General features: G+C 50.6%; 1 protein-coding gene across 7 annotated transcripts in view; it reads left to right on the top strand.

The window, feature by feature from the left end:
• The window catches only part of THOC5 (THO complex subunit 5), a 33,635-nt gene extending 14,106 nt beyond the window's left edge, over window positions 1-19,529 (top strand). The window contains exons 9-21 of one of the 7 annotated variants that reach the window (XM_061561683.1): window positions 2,017-2,094; window positions 3,164-3,207; window positions 4,957-5,056; window positions 5,765-5,873; window positions 6,550-6,657; window positions 7,122-7,223; window positions 8,293-8,389; window positions 9,781-9,892; window positions 14,624-14,727; window positions 16,277-16,364; window positions 17,674-17,789; window positions 18,290-18,480; window positions 19,117-19,529. In XM_061561683.1, coding sequence (XP_061417667.1) covers window positions 2,017-2,094; window positions 3,164-3,207; window positions 4,957-5,056; window positions 5,765-5,873; window positions 6,550-6,657; window positions 7,122-7,223; window positions 8,293-8,389; window positions 9,781-9,892; window positions 14,624-14,727; window positions 16,277-16,364; window positions 17,674-17,789; window positions 18,290-18,480; window positions 19,117-19,180 — 1,313 coding nt within the window. In that variant the 3' untranslated portion in view covers window positions 19,181-19,529. Of the gene's footprint in view, window positions 1-2,016; window positions 2,095-3,163; window positions 3,208-4,956; window positions 5,057-5,764; window positions 5,874-6,549; window positions 6,658-7,121; window positions 7,224-8,292; window positions 8,390-9,777; window positions 9,893-14,623; window positions 14,728-16,276; window positions 16,365-17,673; window positions 17,790-18,289; window positions 18,481-19,116 lie in introns of all 7 variants that reach the window. The other 6 variants (XM_061561682.1, XM_061561684.1, XM_061561685.1 and 3 more) reach the window with 6 other exon arrangements.
• Window positions 19,530-19,840: the final 311 nt, after the last annotated feature.

Genomic DNA, 19,840 nt, shown 5'->3' with positions numbered 1-19,840 from the left:
GCTGTGCTTGTGTGAGCTTTCTTTGTACTGTACGCTGTGCTTATGTGAACATGCCGTCTCTTTCTCCTGTGGAGTTGTGCATGCGCGTGCATGAGTGCACATTGGGCCCTTGCCACGCAATTTATTTGTGTCATCTCAAAAATATCCGATGTGATCTGTAGACACCTGTGATCATTACTTTTGTCTTCATGCCTGGCATCCCATGCTCCTGTTACTTCTAAACACGAATACACATAAGCAACGTGAGAAGGATCAGAGGTGAGCCAGATCTCAAGAGACACTTATATCAGTAAGAACTGAGATGCAGGAAGACAATATGCGGTGGGCGAGGCACGGAGCCACAAGAAAGTTGCAAACATCATCTACAATTGTGATAGGGTTGTTAAAAATACTTTATTTTGTGTTACCGGTAACCACGTGAAAAACAGGCTACCGATGCTGCACTTAGTGAAATGTCTGTAGCAAAAAACACAACAGGTTTAGCTTCTTAATTGAGAAATTAATGGAGCTGCCACAGTAGTAAAGCGGTTAGCAGTGCACTGGACTTGCAGTTCACAGGTCGCTGGTTCGATTCCATCTCCCTGCACTGCAGCTGAAACAATGGGGCAAGTTTCTTTAATCTGCCTTCACAACTTAAATATCGCTAGAATCGATTCCCAGTTCTGAAAGTCCAGTACCGGTAACGGATTCTGAAAACGTTTACTGGTTACAAGTTTTACAACCCCAAGATTTATCGATACAGTACATGAAGACAAAAGACAGGGACGTAGTGAGATAAGAGTGATGTAGAGGAGACGCATGTCGAGAAATGAGATAAGAGAAGTGCAGCTAAGCGGTGGCGATGTTGGTAAACTAGAGAACAGACTTAGATGAGATAGGATGCAGTGGGGAGAAATGCACACACGTGACATTGATGTGGTTGGATGCCAGATGAGTGATGTACACAAGACAGCTGTGATGAGATGAGGGATGAGATGGAGACGAGAGGGAGAAAAACCATTGTGGAGAATAATTTCACACAGCTTTCACTGACTGCCTCAGTCACATGCACACCAGTATATGCTTAAATACCCCCTCTTAACTCAATAGTGAACGTTTTACACAAACAATAACTCAATCGTTTGGTCCTAAAATAATAACAATGCAGACACAAAACCCCTTCAACATGGAATGATCCCCCAGGCGCACTAAAGCATGGCGCCCATCGCAACTCATTTACATCTCCAATGAAATTTCACTCGCACGAAATCTGCAAGCTGTTACAGCGCGAGTGAATTGTACAAAAACCGGCAGCATGCACCAAGAAATTGTTCATGTATTTGACTGGGCGTGATATTCATTGTGTAAATTCGTACGGTATACGTTACAGATTTTAAATGTACATGCGACATCACGAATTTTCTGTGTGCGTGTCGGTTGACACCGTGGAAACCCTTGCAAACGAGACATTCCATCTCTTGGGATGGTCCAGTTGAAATATAAAAAACATAAATGCACCGACCCCCCCCCCAAGCCCCTTGGCATGTCAGGTGACGTGCGAACTTGCCGATGTTGGTGCGCACATTTGCTTGTTGCACATGTCCATGTATGTGCCTCTGTGTGTGTGTAAGTATGTGTGGGCAGTGGTCGTGCAGTGGTTCGTGCACTTTCTTACGGACCCGGTTACCCGATTTCGATTCCCACTCGCAGCCAACAGTGCCGATTTAATTTTTTAACCGGTCCCTGATCACCCCAGGTCGACTCGGCCTTGAATTAGTATCTGATGCAGTGTGTAAACCTCAACACTGGAGAGACAAAGGCGGACGGGCTTGGTGTTGGCCAACCACCCCTTTGTGTGCTGTGCCGTCCTTCATATCTGCTCACTAACAGCACTTGACCCAACAGTCTGTTCAAGGCTGTGTGGGGGGACCTTTGTGTAAGCATGTGTATGTGTGGGTATATAAAGGTGCTCGCCAACAGTTCTTGCCCCAGCAGGCTCTCCAGGTTCTCATGAGGGATCTTTGTCGTTCCTCACAGACAAGCGCCTCTGTGTGAGCGTGGAGGGAGATGTTGACGAGGCCAAAGCTCTTGCCAAGCAGACGGAGGAGTCCCCAGGTAAAGGTTGCGGGTGGTGGGGCGGCGCACAAGGGGAAATTTACCTGCAAGCTCCCTACATTCGTCTGGGGTCCTCGCGGACTGCCATCGTCGAGCTTTCAACGACTACCATCCATCGCATTCTTGAATCGAGACACTGAATCGCGACAAGGCAATGAATCGCAAGGGGGTGAATGGTTACGCTGCAATTAAATTCACGAGAGTAATAATAGTTTTAATAACTGAGTACATTTGGTGCTTGCACCAACCTTGTAGTGCAAGGTTATCACGAAGGCACTTTCATGGACACAGTCTGCAGTAGTTTCTCAGTAGAGGGCCACGTTGCTGCTGTTTGTATTTCCATTTGTGTAATTTACAAGTTTGGACCACGGTCAGCTCATTTCGAGCGACGTCAGGGGATCTTTAATGTCTGCAGTAATAACTAGGGCGGCCTGTCGGAATCAAACCGTGAATTTTTGCGGCAAATGTGCTCCCACTGGGCCGTGTCACCGTGCGTACATAGACCATGGAAGTGTTTCTCAACTCGGTCCTAAGTACGCGCCCAGTGCAGCATAGCTCTCCGTCAGGAGTCAGCAACTAAAATAACAAGAAGAGCCATTTTTTTATTTGGTACAAAACTCAATATTTCAAGAGCCGCAATGCATGTGAATACATGCATACAAACATACACAACGTCACGAAGCAGTCCATAAAAAGCCACGTGCGGCTCCGGAGCCGCAGGTTGCCGAGCCCTGCTCTCCGTGATCACCAGCCGTCGTTGTGTGTGAATATAAGAGATTGGTAATCGTGATAAGACGGACCATAGGGCAGTACTAATTACTAGAAGCACTGCTAATTAGTGCTTCCTTACAAAGGAAACGCATTGTAGGTTGACTTTTTGCAGAGCAAGTGGCTGATTTGTACCTGGAGATTGCACCTTTCACTGCCATTTAACGTTTACAAATAAACGGTTTTAAAGTTACTTGTGATTGTTTTCCATTTGTGGTTGTTGAGTAGCATTGTGCTCGGTGAGGACATTTGATTTAACACGATAAACATTAATCGGCTAAGTTTTGTCTTTGTCGCACAGACGATGAAAGCGACTCCGACCAAGAAGAGGAAGCGCCACAGACGGTAAAAAAATGATTCCCCTTTTCCACGGGCTATTTACCATGCCGAGCAGGAACCTCCGATTAGCACGGTTGGCTACGTAAGATGCTAAAGAAGTTCAACATACATACAACCTAACCACGATAGATACGCTGACCAAAAAAAGAAATCCGAATGAGGTTCGTGGCTTAGCAGGGCCAGGAGGGGGACTGAGGACGCGTTCAGTGCGTGTTGACCTCAGCGTCAGGAGCACAACTCGGCTTCCGCGGTGATAACCTGGCGCTCTCCTGTACCGCGCCACACCGGGCTGGCTCGGCACGGCCCCAGCGCGGCTCGATTGTGCAGTGGAAAACCAAGTATGAGGTTACGGGTGCTGTCGCTCGCCGTGCGGGTGGCTGTCGATCCGGCAGTTCTGTACCCCTGCTCACGATGGCATCGCGCCTCCCTCCCAGGGCAGGCCGTGGACAGCCGAGTCATTGTGGCCGCTGGTACCAGCGCAGATGTGGGAGTTTGAACACGTCGTAGGCTTTTGCGACCACTATTATTCACAGTAAAGGTTTTATGGGTTAGATCGCGTAAATATAAATGTGTCATTAACCCACCACCACCAGATGCAACCAATTAGTTTGGTTTGTCACGTAAACAAAAAGTGACAATTAGTATATACTTCAGCAGTTCTGGCAAATCGCCTGATGGAGCTGGTTGTAATCACCAGCGAAACGTCGTACTCAAATTGTACATTTTGTGGGTTTACTCTCCAACACACCGGTGTACTAATTGGCTGTGTTGGGTGGTGATGGGTTGACGACACATTTATATTTACACGATCTTAACCATAAAACCTGTATTATGCAGATATAGGAACTGTTTATAATTCATTGCAATTTCAATCGGGGCCTTGCGCACACTACGCTTGCTGATGATGACCAAATCACCCAGAATGTGCCTGGTCTGTCGTCGGATCGTGGAATCGAAGCAAGGTTGAGCATGGATAGCGCTTGAACTGGGGTCCACCATGCCAAGCAGGTCATTGTCTGCTTAAGGAGACGATTGCTTGCGTTGCGATCGAAACGTTGTAGTTTTTGTTATTTTCTTGGAACCTATCTACGTGACTTTACCGAAAGACCCAAGAATATAAGTAGACATTGTCTGCTTAAATATATTATTTATATTATCCACAAAGTCACCCATGAATATTTTGAGCTATGGAAAACAATGGGCTTATAATATGTTTTTTTAATATTCATACTACGACTTCTATATTGTTATTAAAATATTCATTACTATTTGTATTTATCATATAAATGTCTAAATGGGACCGCATACCAAGCGCCGTGTGTATTTGTTTTGAAGAGCGAGGTCGTCCGTCATAGCCAGAGGGGACGAGGAAGGCCTTGAACCTAGGCGTGAGCATGGAACAGGGGGTGGATGAGGGGAGATCCAGACGGTGGGGGCAGCAGAGGAGCAGAATGAACAGGAAAGAGAAGATACGAGGTGGTTGAAAAGAGAGGAAGTGGAGACATGAGGTGCAGACAGGTTGGAGATGGAGGAGGACACAGGAGGAGGAAGACACGGAGGATGTATGATGGTGTAACTCTTTCTGTGCATGGTGGTGCAACGCATTTCATAGCGATGTTCACACACCCGACATTTGCACGTATGGGCCCACACCTCGGTCCCTGACGTAGTCGGATGTGCGATGTTGCCGCCGTACTAAGCGTGCACCGAGCAGAGGGGGATGCTTTGTCCCTGGCTGCCGTGCGTGCGTTCCAGAAGCGGCGCCGTGCGACGCTGGGCGTGAAGCTTGAGGACAAGCGCAAGCAGCTGCTGCGGAGGCACCCGCTCTGCGTGGCTCTGGACATCTCCTGCAAGGGTGAGCACTCGCTGGCCCCCATCACGCTCCCCAGCAAGGGTATAGTGACTATCAATCGATCTTTATTTTACGTGCCAATATCGCCCTTAATAAAATGGGCATCGGTGCACATTACAGCAGAACGAGAACGGGTACAGGGGGCATAGAGCAGCAGGAATGAAAATAGAAACACGGCACGGCCTTGGTGGCTAACGCCAACCGAGCAAAGACGAGGCAACAGAACAGCCTGGGTTCCATTCCCAACTCGGAACGCCTTTTTGTGTTTGAGTTTGATATGATCTTCTTCCCCTGTTCTGCAGAGAGAGTGAGTAGTGTGGAATGTTTGTCTGTTCTCCTGCTCTGCATGGGTTTTCTACAGGTTTTTGCCAACATCAATGTAATTATAATTGATTTCAATACATACACCTTCATTGGATTTGAGGCTCGTGTGGCACCATCTTAACTTCAGGCTGTAACCGGGCTACAGCTGGGTGGGTGACATGTCCAGAGGGTAGTATCTGCTCAATACATTTACTACATTCTCCTCTGTCTGCTATCATCATCATCTTGGTTGTGTTTTGAAATTCACACACAATTGCACATGGCATACGTTATGAACCAGGACTTGTGGAACGACATATCGATCCTGAACACTCGCACTAACCATCGAGTATATTGATGCGCGCGTCCGATCCACGTTCGTGGCCTCTGTACCCTGCGGTTGTGCAGCCAACAAGAGTACGCTGCACCTGCAGTTCCGCTACCTCCCGGCGCTGCACGTGGTGACGGTGAAGGCGCGCGTCGGGGCGAGCGAGCAGCCCTCGTCCATCAGCGGAGGGTGAGCGAGCAAGCACAGAGAGGCACTTTTGAAGATAGCTAGAGGATCGGTGCTGGAGAAATACATGGGGGTGAGGAAGGAGCGAGAATGGGAGTGCTGCAAGTGATGGATGGAGTGAGGAGGGATTTCAAGAGGAGATGCAGGAAGAGGGCAGACAGGTCGAGCGTCCGCTGGAGGAACGTGCAATGGCAGAGAGAAGCAGAGTATCGTTGTAATGCCTCGTTAGCACACGCAGTTTGGCAACACGGGAAGCTCAAGGTTGCGGCCTTGCACGCGAGCCTTGAGGCAACGTTTGCATACGGCGCAGTAAAGTTGTGTGCAGCACCGGGGGTACCCTGCGTGTTATATTTCTCTCTACAGCCCCGTACAATAAGTGCAATTTACACATCGATATTTCATGCACCGACTGCGGTTATATGTACGTGTAGTCTCCGTAGATTTAACCACGCCTCCCGGACACGCGGCATGGCCTGTACACAAGCTCTCAGCCTCCTGCAGACCACCAGCTCAACAAAAAAATTATAAGCATTCACCGACTCGCAGAGTTGTGGTCATGTGGCCCTCCCTACAGGCAGCATTTACATGTCTCTTTTGATGGGTTTTCTCGTCGAGCACAGAGTTGAAGCGATGTTAATCTCGCAGAATTGGGACAGATGCCATCTGTATTTTGGTGCAGAAACGATGTCCCTTGCGGTACGTCAGGGGAGCAAACTCACCGAGGCGCAAACACGGCGCCCCAGCGGAGCAGAGACGCAAAGCACACACAGCCCAAGCAGAGCAACGGGTGACCTGCACACTGCAGGGGAGCGGCACATTCACCAACACCTGCAACAAAAAATTGGCCTTCGTTATTAAAAACATTCGCAGGGACTTGCGATGCAGAGTTCGCCGGTTGGTTCTCCCCCCCCCCACCCCCCCTGCAGTGTAAATGGGCACACCACAGTTAGTCAATTGGGAGATTGAGGTGGGGTAAAGTGTGGATGCACCCTATTCCAAGTCATCTTGACCAGCGTGGAAGAATTGGCCAATAACACCCTCTCTTGTAGAGCCTTACTGCCAGCAGTGGCAATTGTAAGGCTGCAACTCTACCTTGTTGTTTCGAATCTGATTGACCAAACTGAAGCGGTGTGTTCGCGTGAGGAGTATGATGGTCGGACCAGCATCCCAGCACTCGTTGCCGGCGTCACACGAGCCGTGCTCGTGCAGCGTGCTGACGTGAGCAACGGCGCTCGCCGGGTGTGCGCGCAGGGACCTCTTGACTCCGGACAGCCTGCTGACGTGCCTGTACCCGGGCGACCACGGCAACGACAGCCCCAACCCTGCCAACCGCTTCCACCTGCAGCGACTGGGGTGTGAATCCTCACGCACGCGCACACACGCGCACACACGCACATACACAGACCCCGAGGGGCAAGTCATTCAATAACAACAGTAATAATTGTGTATTTGATATTTGCGCCATTCTTACAGCTCAAAGCTATCACAAATGCGCTGCTGTTTATGTTACAGTTAAAACACCCACAGTAATACTAGATTTGAAGCTTTCGTGACTGCAATGATTCATATCCTTAGGTTTTTTCGGTAAAGTCACGTAGGTAAAAACATTAAAAAGTAAAATAAAATAAAAATCACGACGTTTCGGAGGCAACACAAGCTTCCGTCTTCAGGTGGTACCGTCACAGCCACGACAGCTGTATCAAGTAAATGAGAGATTTCAGGAGTTACCACTGCGTTTATATAATGGTTGGAGAAGGTGGTGGGGCATGGGCCGCATCTTTATTATTAATATGGTAAGGTGAGGCTTGAGACTAAGAATAGACTGCATAACAAAGACTGCATAACTGCATAACAAAGGCTAGACTGCATAACAAAGGCTCAGCCTTTGTTATGCAGTCTATTCTTAGTCTCAAGCCTCACCTTACCATATTAATAATAAAGATGCGGCCCATGCCCTACCACCTTCTCCAACCATTATATAAACGCAGTGGTAACTCCTGAAATCTCTCATTTACTTGATACAGCTGTCGTGGCTGTGACGGTACCACCTGAAGACGGAAGCTTGTGTTGCCTCCGAAACGTCGTGATTTTTATTTTATTTTACTTTTTAATGTTTTTACCTACGTGACTTTACCGAAAAAACCTAAGGATACCCACAGTAATAACCAGGGCACCCCATATAGCCTTAACAGACTGTTGGGGCAAGGGCTGTTAGCGAGGACCTATGAAGGCCGGCACGGCACACGAGGGGGTGGGTGGCCAGCACCACTCCCAGCTTCCTTTGACTCCCCAGTGGTGATGTATTCACACTGCACAAGGTACTTATTTGAGGCTGAGTCGACCTAGGGGAGGCCCAGGACTGTTTCTCTCCTTGCCTCTACGCTCTACTCGCCCCCTCACTCTCCTCGCCCTGTTGCTGCAGGATGGAGTCCCTGGGCAGCTACGTGCAGGAGGTGGGGCGCCCGTACGTGTGGGTGCAGTGGCTGGCAGGACTCCACTTCCCTGCTCAGCCCACCGAGGTACGGCGGCGGGTGCTGTGGCTGCGTTCGCCCGCGCGGCCCGCCGGCGCTCGCCTGCACCACGTTGACATCGCGCTACGCGGGCGCTGACACCATGGCCCAGTGGTACCACTTTCACCGCTCATTGGTTGGGGCCCCGTGGTGGCTAGCATATGTTATCTCCCTCGCCTGGTATGCACATGTTCGTGGGTTCAATCCCGACCCTGATGCCTGCTGTCTATTTGGAGTCTGCATCTTTTCTCTTCTCGTGGTCAGTTCTTTCCTCCATATTTAGAATCAACGTCACATTTTAGAGTATTTGGCTGCCATCAATGCCCACGTGATAAGCCACTGAGTTGAGCTATCATTTGTGGTTAGGTCGCTTCACAGTGGGTGTAAAGCATCTCATGACATCATTCTCATGAGTAGGCCATGATGTGCCAGCGTCGCTGTCTAAATTTTTAAAATTACACCGCTAAGTAGCCCAGCTGGTGCGTGCATAGCAATCGTCGCCTTCTGTGATAACATGGCAGGACCCTCCTGCAAAAAGAGTTGTTGGACTCGGTGAGGCTTTTGTGGGTGAACGAGCTTCATAGAAATAAAAACTAAAATTTGAAGCCATCTGTGAATCCACTGCTGGATTAATGTCAGTCGTGTCGGTCAAGGTTATGGTGCCATACTTCACCGTATTGGTGAGTGCGAGTTGGCCCAGAACTGGTGCAGGAATTACTCGCCACTGAAGTTAGCCGTGTTGTTGGCTTTCCCCTTCAAGAGGAACGTGAAAAACGCTGTTTCATTATGCTCAGCACTTTCTTTGTATATCAGCCCATTGACTTTAATCAACCCACAAACCATCAAACAATTCAATCTGCTATTTGTGTTTAGTTTGCTGTCCGTCCCCTGCACCTCTAATTAGCATGGTTGGCTACGTACGGTGCGAAATGAGTTCAACATATATGCATACTATTGATACATTCTATTAAATGAGCAATAACAGCCTTTAAACTTGTGCTGCTGTGATATGATTACTAAGGGCCCCACTTGGAAAGGGGTGAGTCTGAATTCCCACCATGGTCTCTGTTGTATCAACATCATCATCTTCTCAAGTCACATGATACGATGGGCAGCATCATACAGCCACAAAGCTCACTAGTCACTGGGCCTCAGACCACCGTGTTGAGAATTAACAGCCAGAGGTGGGGAGAGACTGGCTGATGCACCACGTTCAGCTTTATTTTGTTTAACCGGATGATATCTCGAGACCAAGATTAGGTGTCATTTGCATGAGGGGACCTGGCTCTCCAAAAATTACAACAGCAAAAACAATTCCCAATATAGTTGATGCATCCGTCCAGATGTCCATCTCCACCAGTCACTCCTGCTTGCTCCTCCTCCTCCATCCTCTACAGCAGAGCGTGTCGGCGCAGAGCGTGCTGAGCGCCAGCCACATGGAGACGACGGTGAGGCTTCTGCGCATGCGCCTGCTGGGCCGCCTCGCCCTGCAGCGGCAGTTCGCTGCCCTGGGTAAGAGCCCCTCGCACATACACACACACATATATACAACAACAACCGCCATTCGCCACTAAGTGGTGGTGACGTCACCACGACGCTTGTGCCAGGCCATGTGCACCTTGAGGCCACGTGAAGTGTCGAACGCCCGTTGGCAAGGAGGTCATGGGGCAGACCCAGGTGCCACGGGTCGACTGACTGAGATGACTGAGATGACTGGCTGATGCACCACCTGTGCCCCCTACTGTGCCAACTTGCTGTACTTTAGCCACCCGGCGCTCCGCTCGTTTTTGTGAGTGTCGCTCCTCCGCCCTTCGTTGTTGTTGGAGGACGACTGCCTCCAACTACCCAGTATCGTCCTTCACGAGCCTCCTCCACAGAGGCCAATCTTGACACCACTGGTACCAGTCATCGGCAAGTCCACTTGGTTCCACGTCCTCCTGTACCACATCACTCCATCTCTTCTCTAGCCCGTGCCGCGCCCGTTTAGCCCCCTCGATCCGGCCCGAACAAAAGCTGTTTAGGCATGCGGTGGCTGGGCATGCGGGCTACATGACCCAGCCAACGCAGCCTGGCCTGCCGGAGGAGCTCACCGATGGGACTTTGCCCAGATCTTTCAAGGATTTGTGAGCTCCTCACAATCCAGCCTGGTTAAACCCAGGATGGATCGTAGGCAGGCCAGCCTAAATATTTCTCACCGGCGAAGATGCTCCATTAGGAGGGTCCACGTTTTGCAAGCGTAGAGAAGGGAGGGAATGACTGTGGCCGAGAAGACCTGAAGCTTCGTGCGGAGCGACAGACCAGGTAGCTTCCACACAGCGTTACGCAACCGATGGAAAGATATTGCCGCTCGACTGATTCAGAGTGAGACCTCTGCTGTTAAACTGGAGCCAGTCATAAGCGCACTGCCCAGGTATGGGAAACTCTCCACTCTCTTCACAACTGCCCCATCACCGATTGGGAGTTGTGGAGTGTCCGATGGTACAAAATACCCAGGCAGGTGCTTAGTTTTGGTGGGGCTGATGGTAAGGCCCCACTTTTTAGTGGCACGCTCCAGTCTCAGCAGCAGCGTCTCCAACTCCTCCTCTGAATGAGCAGCTATTACCAAATCATCGGCATACATAACGTGGTTGACCAATAGGGAGCCATCCCTTGATCGCACCCGGGCATCGATCAGCCTCCCATTATATCTGTACTAAATGGAAATTCCCCCGGTACAGCCATTGAAGGCTTCACGAACTACGTGGTCAAAATAGATGTTAAATAATGTGGGAGCCAGAGGACATCCCTGTCACACCTCAAGGTGTACAGGGAATGGCTCTGACTCCCGGCCACATAGTTTTACCCGGGCCCGCTTACCATCATGAAGGTCTTTAATGATCGTGAGCAGAGGGTCAGGGACTCTGAAAGCACGAAGAACAACCCAGAGCCCAGGCTTACTGATGGTATCATAGGCCTTGACCAGGTCAATAAAGCAGAGATGTAGGTCTCTTTGGAATTCCCTACACCTCTGCTGTAGGAGACGGACAGAAAATATGGCATCTGTGCAGGACCGCCCTTTCCTGAAACTGCATTGGGGCTCCGCAAGCCTCTCAGCGTGCCTAGCAAGGCGATGTTGAATAATCCTTGCCAGGACCTTTCCCGGCACACTGAGGAGTGAGATGCCCCTGTAGTTGTTACAGGGCATCCTTCCAATCCTGCGGAACCCGTCCAGTGGTCCAGACTGTTGTTATGATGTCATATAAGGCAGCCTGTGCACAAACGCCACCCTCGCTCAGCATTTCGCTTGGGAGATCATCTCTGCCCGGTGCCTTTCCTGGTCTCAGACTCCGGATCGCCTTCAGTACTTCCTCAACAGATGGCACCTCAGCCAGCCACTCACAGGGGGTGACTTCTTCCAATATTTGAGGCACCGCAGCCTGAGCAGGGTCATCCCCACTTTGTCCATGATGTTTTACTGGCTGAGGGATTTCCCCTCCCCCAGGACTTCACAGAAATGCTCAGCAAATCTGCAAACCTGTTCCTGGGGGTCGGAGATTGGTATGGCGCTGCAGGTTACTTTTTTGATGGAGTTAAATAGTGATTTGTGATCGCGGGCCACTGAGGCAGACTCCATCTCCTCAGCAACCCGCGACCACCACCCATCCTTGCAGCGCCTTACGGCTCTCCGAACCTCCGAGCGAATGCTGTGGTAAGCCTCCTCATTCTCTGACGTGGGATGCTGTAGCCGATGAGAGTGGGCCTGTCGCTTTTTCTCAACTATCCTGAACACCTCCTCTGTCAAGCAGGGTCTCTGGGGAGGTCTGGACCACGTACCCAAAGCAACCATTGCAGCTGCATGAGTCGCAGTCCTAAACCTCGCCCATTTACCCTTGACATCAGGAGGAGTGAGGGACGATACCAACCCCAGCCGCAAGCGATGATGAAATTCTCACTTGCAACTTTCATCAGCTAACTGAGACCAGGCCACTTTAGGTTGGAATGGGGTCCTGGGTGTACATCTACCACCGGAGTGGAAGAATGGCAGGTGCATCTTACAGATGACTAGTCGATGGTCAGAGGGCAGATCAGCTCCACGGTAGGTCCTGGTGTCAAGGACATGGGCTCGCATCCGCTGGTCCGTCACTATGTAGTCCAGCAGATGTTCTTGCTTGGACCCGGCATGCATCCATGATGTTGTGTGGATGCGCCGATGCCGGAAGAGCGTGTTGGTAATTACATGCCCATGGGCTGCACAAAAATCTAGCAGCCTCCTACCGTTGTTATTGAGCTGATCTGGCCCATGCCCTCCAATCACTCCAGATCAGGTGCCAGCATCATGACCAACTCGGGCATTGAAGTCACCCAACAAGATGACTCTATCCCGAGTGGCCACTTTAGCCAGCACCTGTGACAGGAGGCCATAGAAGGCATCTGACTCATCGGCTTTGCCTGCATCCCTCCACGGATGTTCGTCTTCGGTGGGGGCATAAGTAACCACGACCACCACTCCTCGCCTCGGGTTGATGGGAAGGCGAGCCCAAAGTAGCCTGGGGCTTACAGCTTCCCACACCTCACCGCCACGCTCCCACGCCCCCTTCATTCTTTTGTTCAAAAGAAGAGCCACACCCTGTTGTTTGGCAGTCTCCTGCCCCGAGTAGAAGACTGTCCACCCCTCGTGGTGGTAGGTGCCAGAACCGGCCGGACCTCCTGAATTCCAGAGAGATCCAGTCGGTACCGGTCCAGCTCCCGACAGAGGAGTGGCAGCCTGTCCTCCGCAGTAAGCGTTCGAACTTTCCACGTGGCCACACGAAGTGACTTTTTGTTGTTTCTGGAGGAGCCCCGAGGGTAGAGATTCAATCTCCTGGCTCCGCCAATTGGGCTTTGGCCAGGAGACGTCATAGACGCCTGTCCCCCCGGGGCCTCCGGCACAAGCATATTAGTTACATATTTAAGTCGTGGTTTAGTGGTAATGAATTGAAGGTGGAGGGGTTACTAGCCCCTCGCACCCGTCCTGAGCCCCCGTTTAGCCACTGTGGTGGTCACAGACGCCATGAGGGGAAAGGCCAATCGGCATTGGCCCTACCCCCACAGCATTGTCCACGACAGAGTTGCCCGTCCGGCACCGCGAGGAGGTAGGGGGTTGTTTTGCGGGACACATATACACACACACATACACACACACATACATACACATACACACACACATACACAAAGATCCCCGTATAGCATTAACAGACTGGAGGGGCAAGTGCTGTTAGCGAGCACCTATGAAGGCTGGAACGGTACACGAGGGGGTGGGATGCCAGCACCATGCCCGGCTGCTTTTTGTCTTTCCAGTGGCGATGTTTACACACCGCACCAGGTACTCATTTGAGGCTGAGTCGACCCACGACTGGTTCAGATAATCCATCATTGGGTCGCTGGGTTTGTAGCACAACGCGCTAACCTCTACACTACCATTCCCCACACACACATACACACACATACACAAAAAAACAAAGACAAAGATCCCCTGTATACCCTTAACAGATTGAGATGCTCTCTTACAGCACTTGCCCCAACATGCATACACACATACACAAAGACATACAAAGACACACACAGATAGATCCCCCATAGGGCTTTATATGTGTGTGGCCCCACACACGGGATGGAGATATGGTGTAGAAATGAAAGCACTGAGCTTCGAACCCAGCCACGCGGCCAAGGTGCCACGGTGGTCAGATGTTAACTACCTTGCTTGGTATACAAGAGGTCGTGGGTTTCATCTTAATCCTGACACCTGTATATTTGGAGTTTGCGTGTTCCTCCCAGTGGTGGCGTACATTTTTCTTCCGGGTCATCCGGTTTTTCCCTCCACATTTAGAAACATTCGTTTTGGAGTATTTGGCTGGTATATATTTCCACATAATAAGCCGCCACTTCGTTGAGCTATCATTTTTGGCCAGGTCGCTTCTGAAAAAGAGCTTTATAGCTCACTGGGCCTTACCAGGTAAAATAAAAATAGTTAACATCAGTTGTAAGCGATATCTGAACCTTTCCTGGGCCTCCCCTGTGTCTACTTGGCCATACATGAATACTGCGTGCGGTGTGTAAACATCATCACTGAGGAGGAAAATGCGGCCAGGCGAGGCGCAGGCCGCACCACCGCCACCGTGCCATGTGCAGGCCTTCGTAGGGGCTCGCTAACAGCACCTGCCTGAAGAGCCATGTGTAGGCTACACGGATTGGGAACTTTGCCGTTGTGTTTGTTTTGTCCAACAGAACACTGCATCTTGCCAGTGTCGGCCGAGAGCCAGCCACTCTTCCCTGCCAAGATGGTGTCACGCCTCATACAGTGGACCGCCTCCACCTATGACGAGTACAAGGTGCGGCCTCCAGCACTGGTGCCATAGAATTCCGAGCACCACCTCTACACTTGCAAAGGACAAGCGCTGTTCATGATTAGAAGTTCAATTTGGTGTTACTGGCTGCTCGAATTAATATTGATGGACAGCGCTTTGTCAGTCCACTGAAGATGTTATCTTCATCGCCTGTTGTGCAGGAGGTTGTGGGGTCGACCCTGACACCTGTATATTTGGAGTTTGCATGCAGTTGCGTGGATTTTTCTCCATGTTCTCTGGTGTTTCCTTCCACATTTAGAATAAACGTGCGTTTTAGAGTATTAGGCTGCTATACATTTCCACATACGCCACTTCATTGAACTAGCTTCTGAAAAAGAGGTATATAACTCAATGGGCCTTACCTGGTCAAAAATAAATATTTAGTTTAGTTTATAGTTTAGTAACGATATGCTCCTACGTTATGGATAAGGATTACCTGCAGTGGTTCTTAACCTGGGGTGCACGCACCCCCTGGGGGTGCGAGATGCCCTTTCTGTGGGTGCGAGACATGGCCAGATTTTTTTAGAAGGTAAATCATCGAAAACACAAATCAAGCACAGGCACATAAGTACAACTACTTTGTTTCATCAAACCCCGATGTATTTATTAACATACATTTATTTACCATTGAGAACTAAAGGGGTGCAGGCTGCAGTAAAGGTTAAGAACCGCTGACCTTATAGCCTAATGGTGAAAACGATGTTTGAAAGGGTAGACCGTGGAGTTTAGGTGTTGATTCTGGAGCAACTGCTTAAGCGATGGCATCGGTGGCATTGCGACTATGAACACCCCTTGACCTTGGTCGCAATCTGCATCACCCACTCGGGGCTGAAAATGAACGACACAAATTTGTGACTCCTATTTGCACAGTTTCCTTAAATTCAGAAGTGTGGTAAACCACAGACAAGCGGGGGAAGGCAGTCAGAGCCCGCACCAACAATCACCCAAGCCCAACGATCCTATATTGAGGTGTTTGGCCAACTCCGTTAATTCGTTTAACATGTAGACTTTCGCGACTAATTTTCATAATAAAGGTTTTTTGGGTTGAAGCTGGTTATAATCGCCACCGAAATGTCGTACTCGAATTGTAAACGTTGTGGGTTTACTCTCCAACACTGAACCAGTAACTCATTGGCACATTTGATTTACATGACAAACCTTACTAACTGGCTGTCAGGTGCTGGCAGGTTTAACGACACATTTATATTTACGCGATTGATCTCTTTATTATGGATTATGTTAATTAGTGTTCTGGAAACCAGAGTGCCTGGAGGACCCACATGTGTTAGACGAGCAACACTTAATATTGACTAGAGTTAAAAATCAACCGACCTGGCAAGCAAGGAGATGGCGACCTCGCAGCCCAGCGGGATTGGCAGTGTCAAATGTTTGTGTAATGCACCAACCCTCGGCTTCTGCACAGTGCCACGCTCCAGGGTGTGTGCAACTTGGATTCGCGCGGCCGGCTCACCGGCACAGCGGGCCCGTGTCTCCCATCCCCCCTCTGCCCCCGCCCTCCCGCCGTGGCCTGCAGGTGCTGCCGTACACCCGCCACGTTGTGGAGGCCGGCCTGGCCCAGGAGAGTGACCTCTACTTCAGCGCTCTCATCGAGCGCGGCACCGGTACGCGTGGCAGTTCCTCCGTTACCGGTGTGCCGTGGCCCAACCCCATCGCAATCCTGTCGTGACTAATCCACAAGCCGTGTCCATCCCTCGCAGTCCTGTGACGTAGCAATCCATCTTGGCTCTTGCACACGAGCTGATTTTCAGTGGCTGCCGCCACTCTGTCATTCGTCCGTCACGAACCACCGGCCCATCGTCTCTTCTAGCAACGTTCACCTCTCCACGCTGGACTTTCAGCTTTCGTTCCATTTTCAGCCATTGTCCATGATGCCGCTTCATGTCACAGCAGGTAATACACACCGATTAAAAGCCCTAGACCAGGGTCCCTTTATTTCAGATGACTTCTCATAATGATGCGGACAGGAACTGCAAGGAGGGCCTGGGATCAATTCCCAACTTGGGTGCCCGTGTGGAGTTTGTGTGTTCTCGTCCTTAATGCATGGGTTTTCAATGGGTTCTCTGGTTTTCTGACGCCTGTATATTTGGAGTTTGCATATTATCCCTGTGGTCGCGTGGATTTTTTCGGCTTCGTTGAGCTATCATTTGTGGCCAGTTCGCTTCTGAAAAATAAGTTCATTCTTCAAGTGGATTTTACCTGGTAAGATGAACTAAGTTTTGTTTGTGTTTCTTTTTCTAAGTGATTTGTTTACCTTTCCTATACTTTGCACACCTATCACGTTTTTGTATTGTTTGTTGTTGTATCGTTCTGACCGCCCCTACTGAACATCTGTGAAAAATAGCTTTATAGTTAATTGGATTCCTCCAGTCTAATAAACATTCCGAATTAGATTCTTCCCATATACAATGTAACTGTTTTGGCCAAACATCCCAATCCTAAAATAAATTACCTGCAAATTATTCAAGTGGGATCACACGCAGCAGGACCCTCCTTCAAAAGTCTTGAGACCCAAGCAGGAATGATAAATAATAATTATGCCACTTTTTGCTGTCCTGACATTGTGCTATTCTTATATGTGTGATTTGCATGTGCATGGACGTTTGTGTATGTGTGTGTTTGTGTACGGAGTTTAGCGATTAGCGCGCTGCACTACGAACCCAGCGACCCGGGTTCGATTCCTGCTGAGGGCTAACACCAGTGACGAATATCTGAACTGGTTCTGGGCCTCCCCTAGGTCCACTCAGCCTGAAATGAGTGCCTGGTGCAGCGTGTAAACGTCGCCACTAGGGAGACGAAGGCGGTCGAGCGTCGTGCTGGCCACCCACCCCCTCGTGTGCCGTGCCGGCCTTCATAGGCGCTCGCCAATCGTTTGTTAAGACTCCACGGAGGATGTTTGTTTTGTTCGTGCAGCCAAGCTGCGTGTTGCGGTGCTGCTCAGCCCGAGCTTCCCGAGCCCGGCGCCCATCCTCAGCCTCTGCCTCAGCTGGAATGGGGAGAGGAGCAGCCAGACGGACGACAACATCCGTGTACGTGCCAGCCGCCCGCCTCTCTGCTCTGAAGGGCCATTGCGTGAAACGGCAGCCTACTCCATCGTTGTACGATGCAAGGCGGTGTTACTGACAAAAGTGGTTGTGTTAATTTGTGCTTAATATTTTAATTGAACACGTAAATAATCCAAGTTGTCAATCCACTTGCATGCGTGACTTTTGAGAACTCCAACCGTGTGTGGCTCTCCCCACTGCACCAGCATCAGGATCTGCGGGACTAGGTCCTGGTTTAATCTTCACTGGTGGCAGCGTGGATTAATCTTCACTGGTGGCAATGTGGTTTAATCTTGACTGGTGGCACCTCTCTTTAGACAATTGACAAAATACATTAATAATCCATGTGGTCAATGTGACAGTGTTATGAGTTCTGAACATTCTCAGAGCCAGTGATGAATCTTTGCTGCCGCAGCGTCAGCCGCTACGGAGTAAAATTGCAGTTGCATTTTTCACTGGCGCCGGTGGCTTGGCTTATTCCGCAGGCGATCGAGAGCGAGGTGTGTGTGCATGCGGGCGAGCTGATGGGCCCGAAACCTGGCTACGAGCTGCTGACGAACCAGCTGGCGCGCATCTGCGCCTGCCTGGACGTGTACCTAGAGACGTGGAGCCCTGACGTCAGCGTGGAGGGCCCTCGCGAGTTCCCCAGGGACAAGATGTGCCTGCGTCTCAGCCGGTACCCCGGGGGATCAGACACACGGACACAAGAATGTGGGTGGAGGCAGGCCATCTTACAGACTCGCTCATAGAGGCACCCTTCACAGCATGCAAAAGAAGAAAGGCCAGGGGCCAAATAATGTCAGCAGTTGTTATTGATGAGTGTTTGATTTTTTAAATATTTGTGCTGTGCACCGCTGCCAATACGGTACCACACCTGTTTAGCCTCTGGGGATGTGGATTGATTTATGAAGGATGAATACGCAGGTAGAATACCGAGATCAGTACACAGATAAATATATTAAGAATTTACAGCCCTTGATCAAGCCACTGCAGGATGAAGGCCTCTCCATGCCATGTCAGTCACAGGGATTGTTTGACCATACTTCACCGTGGTGACCAGTGCAGGTTGATGTTATCCGTGGCCTGGAATCAAACTCATGTTGCCAGTTTAGTAGTGCAGTGCACTCACCACTGCGCGCCGCTTCTCTACGCAGATAGACGTAACGCAGGTCGGTATGCACCCAGCACCCCTTCAAAGCTTTCGCACAACCCTGCCGTTCTGTGGACCGTACAGAGTTTGACTTTAAACATCCAACTGTGTGGGCGAGACTTCCGTCTTCACCATGGGTTATCCCCCCCCCCCACCCCGCAGAGGGCCCAACCGCCTCAAGCCCTTCAAGTACAACCCTCGGCAAGGCTTCTTCACGCACCGCTGAGTGACGGACCGCCCGACACACGGCCCCGCATCCCCCCATCCAACGTTGCATCCTCACTGCAACTCCGCGCGTGTCAGCTTGCCCAAGCTTGGGAAGGTTAGGACAAGCGGCAGGATTTGTTAGGGTCGAGGGTTAGGGCTATCACTGCCAGCAGCCATCCATCCCACTGAGCAGTCAGATGGTTTAGGTTCGCGTCAAGAGTTTGAGTTAACGTTGGGTTTTGTATAAACTAAGGCTGGGTTAGGGATAGAGCTAAGGCTGGGTTAGGGGTGGAGCTAAGGCTGGGTTAGGGGTGGAGCTAAGGCTGGGTTAGGGGTGGAGCTAAGGCTGGGTTAGGGGTGGAGCTAAGGCTGGGTTAGGGGTGGAGCTAAGGCTGGGTTAGGGGTGGAGCTAAGGCTGGGTTAGGGGTGGAGCTAAGGCTGGGTTAGGGGTGGCGCTAAGGCTGGGTTAGGGGTGGAGCTAAGGCTGGGTTAGGGGTGGAGCTAAGGCTGGGTTAGGGGTGGAGCTAAGGCTGGGTTAGGGGTGGAGCTAAGGCTGGGTTAGGGGTGGAGCTAAGGCTGGGTTAGGGGTGGAGCTACGGCTGGGTTAGGGGTGGAGCTACGGCTGGGTTAGGGGTGGAGCTAAGGCTGGGTTAGGGGTGGAGCTAAGGCTGGGTTAGGG

This window comes from Lethenteron reissneri, chromosome 28 (assembly GCF_015708825.2).
Source record: "Lethenteron reissneri isolate LAM-NWPU_2019-01 chromosome 28, ASM1570882v1, whole genome shotgun sequence".
Classification (NCBI taxonomy): Eukaryota; Metazoa; Chordata; class Hyperoartia; order Petromyzontiformes; family Petromyzontidae; genus Lethenteron; species Lethenteron reissneri.
This window is presented reverse-complemented; position numbering and strand designations above follow the sequence as displayed.